The sequence below is a fragment of the Pseudonaja textilis genome, chromosome 3 (assembly GCF_049901715.1).
Source record: "Pseudonaja textilis isolate UNSWEBS1 chromosome 3, rPseTex1.2, whole genome shotgun sequence".
Classification (NCBI taxonomy): domain Eukaryota; kingdom Metazoa; phylum Chordata; class Lepidosauria; order Squamata; family Elapidae; genus Pseudonaja; species Pseudonaja textilis.
Genome location: NC_141992.1, coordinates 21,477,540 through 21,495,483, shown reverse-complemented (window position 1 = coordinate 21,495,483; position 17,944 = coordinate 21,477,540). Strand labels below are relative to the sequence as shown.

The following is a 17,944-nucleotide window of genomic DNA, read 5'->3' as shown; positions in this document are numbered from 1 at the left end:
GGTAATTGTCTTAATCAGTCTTCTCATGCAATTGTTTTCTGTCAAAAGGATTATTTCACAAACCACTAGAGAAATGTACACAAATGCATGTGGACAATGTACAGGTGTGTGAAAGGAGGACTCTGATTATTGGAGCATTAGAAATATTGAGTTGAGAGGCCAGTTTGATAGAGTAAGACTGATGTTCCTTACCCCTGGCCATTTACTAGCTTGGATTGAGCAATGATTGTCTGACAGTATCTTTCTTGAGTTTCATACAGACAACACTAGTTTAGTTTAGTTTACTTTATTGTCATTGCACCTCGTACAATGAAATCAAACACCATCTTCAGTGCACATCATGACCATGACCATGAAAATAAACACAAACACATCCTTCATCCTTCACACATTGAACCAGAAACCCCTGACACCACACCAACACTGCACTATACAGAATTCAAAAGAGCTACTGCCCTGGGATAGAAGCTGTTTTTCAGCCTATTTGTCCTTGTTTTTATTATTCTGTACTGTCTGCCAAATGGTAATAGTTCAAAAAAAGGGTTCCCAGGATGAGATGGATCTTTGAGAACGTTTTGAACTTTCTTAAGGCAGCGGGAACTATAAAGCTCTTCCAAAGAGGGGAGAGGGCAACCAATGATCTTCTGGGCAATGACATTAATCCTCTGGAGTGCTTTCCTATCTGCCACTGTGCAATTGGCAAACCATACAGAGATGCAGTATGTTAAAATGCTCTCTATGGTACAGCGGTAGAAGATCACCAGCAGTTTTTCATTCAGTTGTTTTCTGAGAAGTCTCAGGTAGTATAAACTCTGCTGGGCCCTTTTGACCAGACTGCAATGAGGGCACCCCAGGTCAGGTCCTCTTTTAGGGTAACACCCAGAAACTTAAAACTGGCCACTTGCTCCACTTGGTCTCCACTGATAAGCAAGGACTGGTTGTCTGATCTGTTCCTTCTATAGTCCACTATAAGCTCCTTGGTCTTATTGGTGTTGAGGACCAAGTTATTGTCTCCACATCACAAAAGCAACCGCTCCACCTCATCTCGGAGGCAGACTCATCCCACACCCCCTGAGATAAGTCCCACCACTGTTGTATCATCTGCAAATTTAGCAATAGTATTACTAGCGTGAGTGGGAATGCAGTCATGCCCATAAAGAGTACAGAGTAAGGGATTCAACATGCAACCATGCGGTGTACCAGTGTTAAAAATACAGGCTGAAGAGGTATGATTACCTAATCTGACCCTCTGTGAGCGGCCAGACAGGAAATCCATAATCCAAAGGCAGATTGAATTAGAAAGCCCAAGGTCCAGAAGTTTAGACACTAGTCTATGTGGAAGAATTGTGTTAAACGCAGAACTAAAGTCCACTAAAAGCATCCTCATATACCCCCCCACCCCCGCTGTTCTAGATGATTCAGAGCAGTATGAAGAGTAATGGCTATAGCATTCTTTGTAGATCTATTTTTTCTGTATGCAAACTGGTGTTTATCAAATGTATGTGGAAGAAATGATGTGCCAGCAGACCAATTTCTCAAAGCACTTCATGATGATAGGAGTGAGTGCCACTGATGAGGTTATTGATAGGGAACTTCTTTGGCAGTGGAACAATGGTGGAAGCCTTCAAACAAGATGGAATAGTGGACTGGAATACAGACCAATTGAAGATCCTGGTAAAGACTCCAGCCAGCTGATCAGCACGGTGTTTAAGCACTTGGCCAGAGATACCGTCAGGACCGGCAGCCTTTCTAGGGTCCATAGCCCTCAGAATGCTTCTCACCTCCTGTTCCTCCACAATGAGGTGAGGGCTACAATTGGCTGGTAGTTGTACTTTAGCTGTCTCTGATGTCTCCACTTCAAAGCGAGCAAATAAATGATTCAGTTCCTCTGCCAATGAAGCATCCCCCTCAGCAGGGATGACATTGGTCGGTTGATAGTTTGTAATTTGTTGAATCCCGCGCCACACCTGCCTCATGTTATTGCTATAAAAATAGGCAGAAATTATTGGAGCTCTGCAAATGGTAAGGACAATATGAAGGAATTTAATGTTGTTTTCACAACCTAAATTTCAACTTCTGTAGTTTATCCATAGTTCAGAAGTAAAAGCCGAATTTTGGGAGAAAAGATATATTTGTTTCAATACAATCAACATTCTGTTACATAAATGAAAAATGTGAGAAAGCAATGCCATCATTGTTTATATTATCTTCTTGCATCAGAAGGTACAGAAGACTTAGTCCTTAGAACAGATCAATTGACAGATTGATATTATCATTCTGCACAAAATACTTAAAACCACACGAGTAACATCATAAGTAATTAACACATTATCCATATCTTTTTAAGTTGATAACAAGAAAACATCCAACATCCCTTTTGGATATTTTAAATGCTGTTTTCCCTGAGGCCAAAGACAAATGTTGAATATTTAAATAATCTCTAAGAATGTCCAAATTTTAATACTGTGAAAAATTGTTCTGCTTTTAAGGGGCTTTTTACTCTTCTAGACATGCTGAACTTCCACCAATCCCAACCAGCAAGCCCATGCTAGATGTGGAAGATGAAGTCCAGCACATTGGGAGAATACATGGCTGGGGTTAGGGTTAGGGTTAGGGTTGGAGTAAAGTTTTTCCACCCAAGGATTACAGATTACAAATTTACAAGGATTACAGATTCTACCCACTCTGTTGAGCTCTGACCCAATCTCAATACCTGTGATTAGTGGCCTGAGGATGTATATGCCATTCTGATCCACTTGGTTGCTTTGAATCATCCACATTGTAACTCTTGAATGTCTCCTCTGCTTGATTTACGACCTGTAGCCCCTAGGTCCCTGGGGTTCTACCACTACCCACCTCTCTCACATAGAGAGACAGAGTCGTGAAAGTTGTTGGTCTTGTTTTGTATTGATTAAGCCTGTTGCTTAATCAAGGATCCTACCATTAAGTGGTTGAATTTTGTTTTCATCGCATCCCGCAAAACTTTATCATGATTTGTTGAAATGAAATACGGAAGATTTAGATTTAGAACTTTGTCACTTTGAAACGTACACTAATCGGCATACATTAAAAGGAAATGTCTTTGCATACAGCTCTCAAAGGGTCTCCACATCCAATATACACTACATAGACATGACAAAATAAATACAAAATTATGCATATACCCATATATATTATATGACATGGAGAAGCTCACTGAATCGAGTTTAGATCCTTTCCGTTCCGTCTTATCTCTATATCACGTGATCCACTTCGATATCTTTCTCTGCCCCCCCCACCAGCTTTTAGCCTATCTTGATTTCTAACCAGCCGCGCGTCGCTCTTCCAAACCTCCGCCTTGACCTCAAACGCTACGCGTGCGCCTGCGCACTTTTCAGCTGTCGCGCGTGATGGGCGTGGCCAAACTAGTTCTGGCCCTTTTAGGTTGCCGTCGTCGTCTGTAGTTTCGTGATAGTTCTTCTGTGAGGCTGCCAGAGTGGCTTCGCGGAAGTCATTCTGGAAGATGGCGTTGGCGGAGGCCGGTGCTCGGTTGCCGGAGGGTGCGACCGGGGAACGCGTGGATCCGCTTTCTCGCTTCACTTGCCCGGTGTGCCTGGAGGTGTTTGAGAGCCCCGTGCGGGCGCCTTGCGGTCATATGTAAGTAAGAAGAGGAGGCGGAAGCCAGGCCACCTCAAGAGAGGTCGTGTGAGATAACTGGGTAACCATGGCAACGGAGAGTGGCTGGTCGGAATTGAGGTTGAGTCGGGGAGCTCGTTTGTATGAGGCACAAAACGAGTGGAAAAACTTTACCCCCAGCCTGGTATTCTCCCAATACATGGACCTCGGTCCCCATCTTAGCATCTTGGGCTTGCTGGTTGGGGTTGGTGGAAGTTCAGCGGGTCTAGGAAGAGCTAGGCCGGGGGAGGGGGGGGGAGGAAAGTGTTATAAAAAGCCCCTTAAAACCGGAGCAATTTTAAATTGATCATCTACGGTTTTCTAACCGGGTGGTTTTGGTTTTGCTTCTTCTATGTTTAACTTTGGGTAATAAAATAATAAGCTGTAAATGTTTAACTCCTTGCAGCCCCGTTTATCTCTCTTTAGATATTAAAGTACCCGAACTTTAAAAAATTGCAGCCTGTTGGTTGCGGGGGCGAAGGTGTTGCTATTTTCATGAAACGAAAGTGAAATGAACGTGTGGGCAGAATCCAAGGCGAGCCCGGCTCCTTAGTGGCTACATGGGAAGGATTTTTGCTCATGTAATCTTAAACACCACCAGTAATGTTTTGTTTTTACCAGAATTTCTGTGCAAAAGTTTTAAAAGCGAAGAGGCGTTCAATCCCTGAGTCACTCCACTGAAATTCTGTAATTGAGATTAAAAAATAGTTAGAGGTCAAAACGACTGAATAAACTTGAGAGGGAGATGGTTTTCCGTGCTAATTTTTATTTTATCTCGCCATAAATGGGAGGGGTTTGGTTTATCTGTTCATTATGCCTTTGAAACATTCAAAATACTTATTTTCTGTTTACATCTTGCTGAGGCTTCCATTGTTAGCCATTAGGAACAGGAAAGATTCAGCAGATAAGTTTGCAGGAAGCAAAATACAATTCATCTCTTGGGAGACAACATCCCAAAGAAATGACATTTAAAATGAAAGGAAAAGTAAGAGCTCTCATATCTCCCCTTGATTTAGGTGTGACCAAATGCAATTTAGATAAAGCATAAAAAGATATATTGGTTGAATAGAGTCTATTTAAAGATTCTTCAGAGATTATAAAAAACAAGAACAGGTGATGAATTTGCTCTATAATTCTTATTTGTGGTGGAGCCTTGGAATTAGAATGGCCTAATACAGTAGCAGTTTGAAAGAAGTAAAATAAAATGAATAATACTAGTTTTGGATTTATCATATTTTATCTAAGCAAGGGCTTTTTGCATATTACGGTCATTAAGGCAGAACTGATACACAGAGCCTAGACTAGATTGTTAAGCATTTAGGAACTGACAAGACAGATAACAGATAGTCCTTGACTTACGACCATAATTGAGCCCAAAATTTCTGTTATTCAGTGAAACATTTGTTAAATGAGTTGTGCCCTATTTTACGACTTCTTGCCACAGTTGTTAATTGAATCACTGGTTGAGTTAGTAACCTGTCTGGTAAGTGAAGGTGGCTTCCCCATTGACTTTGCTTGTCAAAAGATCGCAAAAGGTGATCCCATGACCCTGACACACATTAAACGTCATAAATATGAATCGGTTGCCAAGCATCTGAATTTTGGTCACATGATCATGGGCATGCAAAGGTCGTAATTGAAAAATGGCCATAAGTCATATTTTTCAGTGCCATAACTTTGAACGGTCATTAAATGGACTGGTGTAAGTCAAGGGCTACCTGTAAATTCATCCTTGTATATTCCTGAGAGGATGACATGTGAATTTTTCAAAGAGGTGGCATCTATTTTTACAGCTTTGGTAATGAGCAGCTGCCAGTTGAGGTAGGATGTTGTTTTTCTTCCACCTGAATGCAGCTTTTTTTGTTAATGTATGTACAGTATGGTCATGGTCATAAATATTTTGGATGTGATAGGTTAGAAACTACATCTTGTTCTAGGCCTTCACAGCTCTTTTTTGAACGCTGTATATTATCAAATATTATCAACCAGACATTAATATTGTGCTCAGAACTTTGCCTAATTCTGCAGCAGAATTATTTTCTAAGATCACTTCCATCTTTATTGGTAATTTGTAAATTGCATACAAATGATATAACCTCAGGTACTTCAAGACTTTAATATTCTCTTCTCTCTGCTATAATTTGTTATTAGGTGTTTTAGGTATACTGGGATTGTGGTGTGCATCTATTTTATCTTTCCTTACCTGGTTTATTATATTCATTTGCAATGTTTTAACATTTATGACTTTGTAATTGTCTCTGAACCTGGTGACTGGGTCGATTAGAAGACAATCTCTATTGCAGTATCAGCATCGAAGTTTCTACTTCAAACCCTGTTAGATATATGCATTCTTAATGAAGTTTATGCTGAGCTATTTTATTTAAAAATGCTGCTAAAAAACAGGATTCAGTTCTTGCTATTGTATAATACTATTGTTTGAATTTATATATAAAAATATAAACATTTATATATAAAAAAATTTATAATTTTTTATTTATAATACTATTGTTTGAACATATTTCTATCTTACAGTGCACACTGAGCAGTTAAGTATACCACTCTTGTTAATGAAGCTGTAAGCAATTTTTCTGGATACTTAAAATAGTAATTTGGTTTAAGATGCTTTTTTTTCCATTTAAGATTACATTGTAGTGCATTGAGGTATGCTTTTCAATTATTTTAGTTTATTGGGGGAGTGGAAGGGAATTAATAGATGCCTGTATTTTTAATCAATGAAAGTTCTTTTTTTTCTGTGTTAGTTTTTGCATGCCGTGTATTCAAGAATGTCTTAAGCCTAAAAAGCCTGTTTGTGGAGTTTGCCGCAGTACCCTGTCTCATGGCAGCAGAGCTCTGGATTTGGAAAAGCAAATTGAAATGACAGAGACTACTTGCAATGGCTGCAATCAAAAAGTATGAAAAACTGAGCTATATTTATGACTATATAGAATGAATACAGATGCAATAAGTATACTGATACTCTGTCCTGATAAGCAGTTGTTAGAGAATTCAAAAAAGATTGTGGGATGGGGAAGAGCCAATTCAAATCTGAAAGAAATTCCAAAAGGGGACTTTATTTGTTCGATTGCCTCTACTAGTGCATTCGAAATAGCAATTTGCAGAGCTTATTATAAGACCAATCAGTTATGTAAAAATATAGAATCAGCAAACCTTGCCACAACAGACAGTTGAAGGTTGTGTTTACCAACACCACTGTGAAAATGATGAAAACTTTATGCAAATCCTTGTGTCACTGTTCACTTTTTCTTTAAAAAAGAAAATGTTCATAGAAAGTATTGACTTAATGTGCCCTTAGCTTTTTTTTAAAAAAAAAAAAACAATGTAAAATGTACATATGTGGGTGTGACATTTTTAAGGAATCATAGAATCATAGAAATGACCTTAGAAGACCTTTCATCCAAACCCTGACTTAGTGCAGGATCCATTACAGCATCTTTGACAGAAGACTATATATGAAAACCTTCCTTGAAAACTAATAGACTTAATATGGCAGCTTTTTCCATTAATAGTTTACGCAGTCAGAAATTTCTCCTCCTATGTAGCATGAACAAACTTCCTTGGATTTTTTTAATCTAATAATTCTGGTTCTGCCCCCTTGACACCAGAGACTGTCCATTACTTTTCTAGATGTCAGCTAATTTTCAGATACTTGAAGATTGCTGTTGTATATAACCTCAGCGGGCTCTTCCCAATTTCTTTAATTGCACCTTGTAGAATTTGATTTTCAGATTCTTTACCATCTTTGAGCTTCCTTCAGTTTGTTACAGTCCTTTTCAATTTGTGATGCCCAGAAACATGCTGTGTTCCCCCACCCCTCCAAAGCAGCTAACAGAGGTTGACACTTTTGTGGCTGTTTTGGACTAATGTTCTTCCATGAGTAGGAATTGCCTTATTCCCTGAAGCAACCATTGTAAAAAGAGTTTTACAATTAAAAGTTCAGTTAATAAATTTCAGTTCAGGAAATAACAGGGGCAGGCTTAATATGCTGTACCCTGTGGTGGTCTCTCATATCATGGTTCCCACAATACCCTAATCTATGAACTTTGTTGGAATTCATAGCTATCTCGCTATAATATCAGCAATATTGATTCAGTGTCTAATGCAAATTTTAGAGATATGCCTGTATTTCTAAACTTATAAATATAAGTCTGCCTGGCACTGAATATTTGTAAATTTATTGGGATACTGTGAATGTCTTAGTTTTTACTTATAAATATTAATATTCTTTGAAATAATTTGGTAGGTCAAAAATTTGCTTAAATATTTCTAAAGCAAATTATATGTGGAAAATTCAGTGAGGATTATGTGATTTGGGAGTTAATTATTTCCTGCTTTCTGAGTACAGAATTATTTTTAAAAATGTTAAAAGCAAGCAGACATAGTAAAAGTTGAAGAACATTAAAACATGTACCGTAATTTTTTGGACATTTGCTTATAACTGTGCAGCATGATTATTGAGATCCTGTTAATGGTGCAAAATTTAGATAAGTTGATGTTTTGGCTAGTTGACTGCCCTTTGCTTTGTAGAAGATAAATAATGTAATTTGCCTTATAAGAGTATTAATAGAGAAAATGTTCTCTTTTCCAGATAATATAGCCAGATAAGGTATGAGAAAGATAAGCTATGAGATAAGCTATGAGAAAGTTAAGAATGAACTCTGTTCAGGTGAACAAGGTGACAGCTATCTAAGCCTTGCTAGCATGTTACAGATTAATTTAGCCTGTTGTTCTCTTCTACAATTATACATTGTAATTTGCATTGTGTCTTACCTTGGTGATTTCAAATTCTCCCATACATTCCCCTGTATATACTTTGGGTTTAAGTTAAGGAACATGATGAAAAGTGAATATTTTGTTATATTTTCTGTACAGATGTATCTCTCAAAGCTGCGAAGTCATGTAGCAACTTGCTCAAAGTACCAGAATTACATAATGGAAGGTGTTAAAGCTGTGACTAAAGAACCATTACAGAATACCAGGTAATCTTGGTGAATTACACTATGCCTGTTTAGAAAGTTTAAATTGTCTGCTAGTATTTATCTTGAACAAATGACTCTAGAGAAATCTCCTGAAAGTATGGGATATGTCTTTCTTCTTTTTTCCCATCTGAACCCTTACTGCCAACCACTCTTCATTTTAATAGCAACAAAAGATGGGAAGTGGTTTGATGATTGTGCATTTCCGATATAAGACCAGAATTTCCTCCCAAACTTGCTACCTTGAATTCATGGCCTACTTGCTGTTTTTCCCTTTGAAAGTTTATACAAGATAATTAGGTTTAATACTGAAAATGTTCCTTCAAAAGAACCTCTAATTTTTAACACCTGTAGTCTAGAATGCTGTGTAAAATACAAGTTAATTGCTTTTGTGAGCAACCTGAGAAATTTTATATAGCCATTGCTCACTTTAAGGCTTTTTCTGTATCAGGCTCACATGGGCAGTGAGAATGAGAGAAGTATAAATCTATTTGTGAAAGACTTCTGACCATAATTTCCATCAGTCCTCTTTCTCAGACAAGTTAACTTTTGCTCTGATCAAACTAAGAAACAGTAATCTTATGGAAAAAGCTTTTGATATATTCACCAATTGTTCTTCAGTGTTTTTACTTTATGTACTTTTTTCTAAAATGTAACGGCCTTTTCTCTGTGTTCCTGCAGGAGTGTCCCCAATAGATTTACATTTCCTTGCCCTTATTGTAGTGAAAAAAACCTGGACCAAGAAGGACTGGTAGAACACTGCAAAAGCTATCATAGCAACGATCCAAAGCGAGTGGTAATGCTTTTTTCATGGCATAGTCTGATTCAGAGATGAGCAATCCACAGGTTGCACTTGATCCCCCAGCATCATATTTGTGGTCCCTAAAGTTTGTTAGGGCTAAAAAGTTTAACCTTTTTTTGCTTTGGGGAACTCTAAGAAGTGAAACAGATGCCTTAAACTTTGCAAAGATTTAAGGTAGCCATATTACCCCATAGAATCTTCTAATCTATTTCAAATCAAGCCAAGGTTTTAAGATTTGGTGGGGTTAAGTGGCAAAATTGCTGCAAGCAGCTTCTGTAAATTTTTTAGGCACCCGTTTTCACCCTTAAAAACCCATACATCCAAGAACAGATTTTTAAAAATGGCCCATTTCTCTGGAAATGTCATAACATTACCAGTCATGTCATTTACAGGCCAAAAATCAGACTGTGGCTTCCTAGGAAAAATTGTGCATTAGGGGAAATTAGGTTATTGTCTCAAAGGTTTTCTTGAATTATGTTTTAGTCTTTTTAATGATAAGGCTGTTTTTTTTAAACCATATAGAAAACATTTGAAGCCTTTCAAGCAGGGGGTTAATAATCTCAGAGCAAATTTTTTATTTTTGAATAATGAATTCAGATCCCTAAATATGTTAACAAAGGAACAACATGATTTGCTAAATACGTTGATCTTTATTTCAAGAAACATTTAGGAAATTGGCCACCCAGATAGTTATTTGGGAGATTCAATGAGATGAGAGAAGAGAGTGCACAATATCTTTGTGTCTGATGAAAATGAGCGAGAAATGTGTAAAACTTACAATTCAGGGATGGAACTTTCTGAGGACTCTAGAAAGCTCTTTTTCTTTTGGACTACATATTTTTCTCCATTTTAGGAGTAGTTGCTGGTTTTCTAGAAATATCATTTGTCCCTCCCCTGGAGTGGCCAGCTCATATACCGGTTGTCTGGAGAAGAAATGGAGCATTCTGGAAATTTTGAACTTCTATAATGCAACATCCTGAGGAACTATGGAGTTAATATTGGGAGAATTTAGCATTACTTTCAAGGACATAACTTCTTTTAATCTAAGGGACTTCTGTAGCCTCCTTGCTGATGGACAGGATATAGAATGCATGGCAATAAGATACTAAAACTGAAGTGTAATTTTTTTTGCCAACTTTTCCAGGTTTGCCCAATCTGTGCATCGATGCCCTGGGGAGATCCACATTATAGAAGCGCTAACTTCATGGAACATCTTCAGCGACGCCATCAGTTTTCATACGATACATTTGTGGTAAGTTATAACTGGGTTTTTAATTTATTGTACAAAAACTTAGAGCAGCAAAATATTTTTTTAAAATTTCTGATTAGACTTGTTCTACCAATTTGAAAATAGACTGCTTTTTTAAAATATGGCTTGTCATAATTCATTCAATATAAAAAGCAGCTAGTGAACCTTTCTAAACTTTTATTTACTGTAGATAATAAGTTGATGACAGAAGCTCAAGTAAAGCACCTGTTCTTTTGTTTGTCTTTCATGCTACGCCAGGCAAACCTCCTTTGAGCAGCTGTGATCAGTTTCTGGATTAGTCAAACTTGGTCCACTGATGCATATTTATGTCTTCTATATCTAGGATTATGATGCTGATGAAGATGATATGATGGCCCAAGTCCTATTGCGCTCCTTGAGGGATCAATGAAAAAAGCAAGAAGTATTCTTAATACTTGGCTTCCATTGGTGAGAAAAGACCACAGACATGACTTCTTCCAAGATGCTTTGGCACACATAAACTTAAACTGAAGGCTCTCCCATGGTTCTTATTCCTGTCTTCATATTTCTAATTTTGGTTTTTTCTAATGGACTTTCTGTTGAAGTTCATCTTCTCCAAGGTCCATTTTTTTTTACTCATTTCTGGATATTTTTTTCTTATATCTGTTTCAGATCTGAATGCTTGTAGTCAGGAGACTACAAATATTTCTAATGTATTAGCACCTTTATTTTAATTAGTGTTATTATATTGTTTGACATAGATCATCAGTTAGAAGCCCAGGTTTCCTAAATACTTAACTCTGGTTATTAGATTCAGACATCAGTCCAAATACAGGATTTCGTTTCTAATAAATTAGGAATCTGATACCTACTTTTGCAAAGCTGGATTTGGTATCAGCCTTCAGCAATATATAAAGCCCTGGTTGGAAATTCCTATATAGTAAGCCATTGGTTTTTTTTCCTGACTGTACAATAGTTAAGGGTGATGTTTATCTTAATACATATTTTGACTCTGAATATTTATGCAGAGTTGAGATAGAGACTATGAAGAGATCATTGTATGGTTCCTGAATGATGAATAATTCAAGGTTCATATTTCATTTCCAGCTTCCTAAAGCTGATTACATCTTTATATATTTCTACCTCTATGCCTAGAATTCAGAACAATCTGATAGCAACAATAGTGCAGACTTAACATCTGGTTGTTTAGACATAACAAATATTAAAGCCTCTTACGCTTCGTGAAAACTCTGCTGTCTAATGCAGAAATTTGTTTGTTCATAAGTGAGGCTTCCATGCAGACCATGGATATTTCATTTACTTAACAAATCATGCCATACAAATTGCAACATCCTGAATTCAGAGGCTGCTATGAACCCTTGTCATGCAGGTTAATTCCAGTTCTGATACTCACACATGGTCTTGAATTTTGAAGATAATAGATTTTATTTTGCTTATGTGTTGAGGTCAAATATGGCAAACAGGGATAATACCAACTAGCCCTGATATGTATTTGTAAAGATCTGTGTCTTTGCAATGGAGCTACAGACTGACTATATGTACTTGGGAGCCCCGATCTTAAGACAAAATGTGTGTACATATTGCTTCACTGTCTCCAGAGGAGAACTTGCAGGTGGATTTCTACTCCATCACGTTTACTGAGAGTACTAATAAATGGAATAAGATTGCTATGGTGAAGTGACTTACAAGATTTTGCTGGGATATGGTGATTGCTTTTGAATGTATTACAGTGTTTGGAGATTAGTCCCAAGTAATTTAAATTTTTAATTTTAGGGCGGCACAAGCAAGACATGTTCTGAATGAAAAACTACAATGCCCATAAGTGGCAAGTATGTATAAGACCTGAGCTAGATGATGGATGCTTTGTTACATAATTAAATGCATTCAATGGCAGCTTTTTGCACTAAGTAGATGTGATGCTGACCTTGAGTGTACACTGACCAGAAAAAGATTGATTCATATACATTTGGCTCAGGATTCATGTGGTATTGATCTGAAGCTTAAATGTGTATGTGAGAAAGACCTCCTGGAAGAGCATTCCTTTAAATTTAGTTGATGGACAAGAGCCAGTAATGACATAGCATATCTGGCATGGGTATCTTGATTTAACTGCCAATTGCTCATGCTGCCTTCTAGACAGAACTGTTTAATTTATGCTTCAGCACTGACTAATAAGTCTTCGGTGGCTAGGATTTTGGGAGTTTCCACTGGATCATTTAGTGATTGTTCTGGTGAGGTTGATCAAGAAATAAAGAGTGCCTGGGTTATCGTGGGCCTTCTTCAAGTTACCTCTTCCAACAGCTGACCTTTGTGTGCTCCTCCCAATCTTGAAATGACCCCTGATGGAGCCAGAAGGGAAAGCTGACCATATACAGACACCCCAAAGTGCCTTCTGCATGCATGTGAGCTCCTTGGGTCCAGGCCAGTGTCGTTCAGTATTTGAACAAGTAGAAACATTTCTGCCAGTCACTTGCGGAATTCACAGGAGCAAGGTTTCCTGATCCTTGAAAGTACTTTCCCCCCCTTGTATTCTAAGTGCACTTCTAGTGTTTTAACAAAATTTTAGGAGTTCAAATTTGTCTTTTAAATAAAGTAAATTAATTTAGTTGATAAAATGTACAGAATTTTTTCCTTGTTATAGAAGTTCCAAAGCTGTTGTTTGAACTAGATTAATAAACTGAATAGTAAATTGCATTCTCCCAGCTTTTGCCCTATCTCTTCTGTTTACTGTGAAGTGATGCTGGCATATAATGGGGTTGAATTCAGCAATCATTTTAGTATTGCCCCACTTATATATTCTACTGTGCAGCTGCAAAGTGGATCAGCGTAAATTAAACTGTTGGTTTGGATGAAACCTATACTTCAGCAGAACAATTCACTGAATTCATATCTGAACTACCCAAGGATGCATTAATGATATGGAGTGACGTATCATTTTCTGCAGACACAACGCACTCACACAACAGCCTCTCATTTGGGAAAATTCCACAAGATTGAGAGGGATGCAATTTTGTGAGTCATGGTTCCAGCTGATTGGTTTTAACTGGGCTTCCTAGGCAATTGTCTTCAAAAATGGATAGCAGGGCTTTTGTAGAGTTCCGTTATTTTTCCTAGTGGTTTTTTTGTGTGTGTGTCTTGGGAATTACAGGTGTTCTCTCCAAGAACCCACAGAATGAATTGTTAGGAGGAATCTGCCAAATCTGAAAGAATGTGGGACTGGGAAATGCTGGCTGTTAAAATTATTCTACCTTTGCCATTCTTTGTATCTCCAAGTCACCCACTCTGGCCCTATTGCACTTCCTGTTGTCCTTTTCAATTCTGTAGAAAGTAAAGATTTTGAAATTATTTTGCATTAACTAACTTTTGTCTTCCTATTTAGAAATGGGCAATTAAAAAAAGGAAAATGTAGCTCAGAGCTGAAATGGGGAGTCATTGGTGCTCTCTGAGTTTGGTTGTTTTTTTGGCAGACACCTTATGCAAACTAGGTAACAACATCAAGTTCTGCAAAAATCCCTATGCATAAATGTTGAGTGGAGGATTCCTTTCTAGTGGAAGAAGTTTTCAAACTTTCTCAAGGTCATCAAAACTTTCTCAAGGTCATCAAACTTTCTCAAGGTATTATCCCTCAGTAATAATAGCATTACTACCAACCCATCTATTCATCGCCAAGATTGAAGTTTCCTCATGTTCTTTTCCTTTTTATTTGGAAATTGAGGATTCATGAAGGCTGTAGTCCTAAGGAGATATTGTTGTAGGATGATAGACCTTCACAGGCATTCCTAGATAGTCTTTTAACTTCACTGAAGTTATTTGGGAGAAGTACATTCATCAACTTTAATGAGAACTTGTACTGCCTAATTGCACATTCTATAACTGCTGGAAAGAACTCGCCAGGCTTCTCATTTAGTTCATATTGGAACTGGCTGTATTGGTCATATTTCAATGTGTGTCCGATTTTATAGCCACAATCTTTCAAATTCCTAGGACATTTATGATACTGAGATTAGATTCCCATCTTCCAGTAAGTGAATAGCAAAAGGAAATGCCCAGACTGAAATTTGGTGAGCGCTGATGTGTCAATTCCATTGCTATATGCGACTCCTCCACCCTTTGTGTTCTGAATCTGGGGGATTCTAGAGCACCAGTGCAAAGGATTTGTGGGAGAGGAGACAGTGCAATAATAATTGAAGTCAGTCTCTGGATTTATTCCATGAGCTTAAGGCCTATTTGTGTAATTTATATAAAAATGGCATTGCAATAAATACTGTTCCACCAAACCACATGCCATAACAATAAAAATATTAAGATACCCCAAGATTTTTTTCTTCTGTTTGGTACAGTTGCCATTTTTTGAACATGTCTCTTATTTCATTGTCATATTAAAAAAATACTAACATCTGGACAGAAGAGAGCGCTCTTGCAATTCTTTAGAACTGTAGTTGTCAGGTGTGTGGTATGTGTATCATGGTTATTGTCGTCTTAGCATTGTTTGTTCAACAATATTTGTTTAATAAAACAGATGTCCCAAAAAAGACAGCTTACCACAGCTTACCACAGTTAATCCTATATTATGGATCATGCTGATAAATGTTTTAATGATCCTTTCTTGATTTTCTTCCTTTTCTTCTGTTTCCGTACCAAATGTTTGTATTCAACCGAGGTTGGTATAAGTTCAGAAGTCAAAAATGACCTTCAGTAATCTAGTATGATATGGTACTTAAGATTCAAGTTCAAGTCCACCTGTTGGGATTACTTTGGACCTGTTGCTATTCTTTTGCCTTTGTCATGAGCTATTACAGAGAAAGACTGGAGGAGGGAATGCTGTTTTACTGCTGAAGGGGATATATATCTAATAAATGCATGGAAATAGTGGGTTAGGAGGTAGATTTTATACTTGGGAACTACTGAGCTGCAAGCAATAATCCTGCTGTGTGAGGAACTCCTACTTTAGAAGACCAAACATATGTCACTCTACTACTGTTCTCATATGATTGGGCTGGACCCAGGCAGGCAATCTTTACACTTTAAAGCCATCTTTAAAAAAATTATTTGGCAATGCCAATGTCTCAAGATGACAAGACAGTGTGGCATCACTGGAAATGAGGCTGGAATTTCTAGCTTTTCACTACTTAATGGATTGAGCAGCTGTTTAAAAAAGGGTTCTTAGCTTATCAGAGTCTTGGCACTCTTATCCCCTTCGATATTTAAACATCAGTGAGGAAAATACATTGCCATAAATATGACAGTTACTCACCCAAGCTTGACGTCACAGTTTGTGAGTGACTTAAGAAATGGGTTCAGGTCCAAATGTTTTCCCACTCCTGCCCTAGGGAGAAAAGGCTTTCTTATGGCTTTCAGCATTTGGCAAGGCTGCTAAATTTAAAACTTTGTCTGAAAATGGGCAGACTTTCCAGGTTTTAGCTAAGGTTTGTTGCACAAATGGACTGCTCTTGCTGCCTCCTGTCAGACATCTGTTCTTTTTATTGAGTTTTGTCCACTGTAAATACCAAAAGGAAAGAATATCACTTTCCTGCCAGAGAGAAAGGGAGAATTCAAATAAACTTGAACTAGTTCAGGCTACTGCTGCTCTTGGCCTCCTAACACTGTAAGTACTTGGAAAAATAACAGCTAATGGCTATCCTGTCCTCTGTGTCAGACACAAGTAGGTGGGCCAGAACGTTGAAGAAGCAGCTGTGGAAAATGTTTGAGTCATCCAGTAGGTGGGCTAGTTGGCTTGTGTTCTATCCATCCCATTGAAGTATCTCAGAACTTTGATAGATAGCCAGGAGAGAGCGCTTGCTTCCTTAAAGGCTTGGGGGATTGAAGGAAAGTCTGAAAATGCAAGAATATACAGTATATGTACAGTTAAATAAATGTCTACGGAGATTGCAGTCAATCTCCAAAAGGTGCTTTTTCAAAAGGCAGCTGAACTTTGTTTTTCAAACCAAAGTCCAGTTGCCTTTTGAAAAAGCACCTTTGGGACAGTTAATTGATATCAATACTTAACTAGTATATAGTTAAGCAGAGCATTTCTGACACTGTCGCATAGTTACAATAGGCATGGAATGCAAGTGGGAAGATTCCTATCCCAAAGATGCTTATAATCTCCAGGTAAACAGAAAAGGAGGGAAGAACACCAAATACAAATGAGGAGGAAGCAATCTTGTAGACGACCCTCACTTTGTCAAGGACCTAGGAGTACTTATTTCAAACCATCTAAGCCCCAGAGCTCACTGTAACAGCATTGCCAAAAAGGCCTTAAGAGTTGTTAACCTTATTTTACAAAGCTTTTCTGGCAACATTGAATTGTTAACTAGGGCATACAAAACTTTTGCCAGACCAAATCTTGAAAACAGCTCGTCTTCCTGGAACCCACAATGTATATCGGACATTAACACAATTGAGCGGGTTCAGAGGTATTTCTCGAGAAAAGTACTCCACTCCTCCACTCACAAGAGAATTCCCTATGCCTCCAGGCTCGAAATTTTGGGCCTGGACAATCGAACTGCGCCACCTGCGGTCCGATCTAAGCCTAGTTCACAAAATTGTCTGCTATAACATCTTGCCTGTCAACGACTTCTTCAGCTTCAACCACAATAATACATGGGCAAACAATTGATACAAACACAAGGTAAACCACTTCAAACTCGATTGCAGAAAATATGACTTCCGCAACAGAATGGTCAATGCCTGGAGCGCCCTACCCGACTCTTGTTGTTACAGCCTCAAACCCTCACAGCTTCAATCTCAAACTGTCTATCGTGGACCGCACCCCATTCTTAAGAGGTCCTTAAAGGGGGTGTGCATAAGTGCACTAGCGTGCCTACTTTCCCTATCTTACTGTCCCCATTTATCTGTATTTACTTCTTTTGTTTATGTTTATGTTCATACCCATACTTGTTATCTTGTACATGTTTGACAAATTGAAAAATAAAGATGCAATCAGAAGTGGATACTCCTTTGGCAATGGTGACACATGGGCAAATTACATTGTGCCCATAAACTACATTGGCAGCCGCAAGCTGTTTCAGCTAAACCTTCTCAATGATATTCAAGGTCATAAACACATATAGCAATTTATGAGATGGCATGACTATCCACAGAGCTTCCTGAGGCAAAAATGGCTACAATTTGCACACATAACATCATTATGCAAAGGCTCTCCTATTCCAGCAGGAAGGCTAGGTCCAGAATCTCCACATCATGAGCCAAGTACCTTTAGGGGAACAACTTGTTCAGAGCTAA

General features: G+C 38.0%; 1 protein-coding gene and 1 long non-coding RNA gene across 2 annotated transcripts; one reads left to right on the top strand and one right to left on the bottom strand.

Moving 5' to 3' along the window:
- Nucleotides 1-273: 273 nt before the first annotated feature.
- Nucleotides 274-3,329, bottom strand: LOC148126028 (uncharacterized). Its single transcript, XR_015742697.1, has 2 exons — nucleotides 2,714-3,329; nucleotides 274-2,013 (listed from the first exon to the last, which is right to left on the bottom strand). It is a non-coding gene; the product is annotated as an uncharacterized LOC148126028 (long non-coding RNA).
- A 52-nt stretch (nucleotides 3,330-3,381) lies between these two features.
- RNF114 (ring finger protein 114) lies at nucleotides 3,382-14,051 on the top strand. The gene is made up of 6 exons (XM_026697494.2): nucleotides 3,382-3,636; nucleotides 6,414-6,564; nucleotides 8,545-8,651; nucleotides 9,330-9,444; nucleotides 10,595-10,702; nucleotides 11,043-14,051. The coding sequence occupies exons 1-6, from the start codon at nucleotides 3,503-3,505 to the stop codon at nucleotides 11,106-11,108; spliced, it is 681 nt and encodes a 226-aa protein (XP_026553279.1). The 5' UTR covers nucleotides 3,382-3,502; the 3' UTR covers nucleotides 11,109-14,051.
- Nucleotides 14,052-17,944: the final 3,893 nt, after the last annotated feature.

Excerpts from the sequence above, each read along its gene's own strand:
- RNF114 (XM_026697494.2), top strand. The coding sequence starts at position 3,503 with ATGGCGTTGGCGGAGGCCGGTGCTCGGTTGCCGGAGGGTGCGACCGGG. Across the intron at positions 3,637-6,413 it reads CGGGCGCCTTGCGGTCATAT|TTTTTGCATGCCGTGTATTC; the intron begins GTAAGTAAGAAG and ends TTTCTGTGTTAG. Across the intron at positions 6,565-8,544 it reads GCAATGGCTGCAATCAAAAA|ATGTATCTCTCAAAGCTGCG; the intron begins GTATGAAAAACT and ends TTTTCTGTACAG.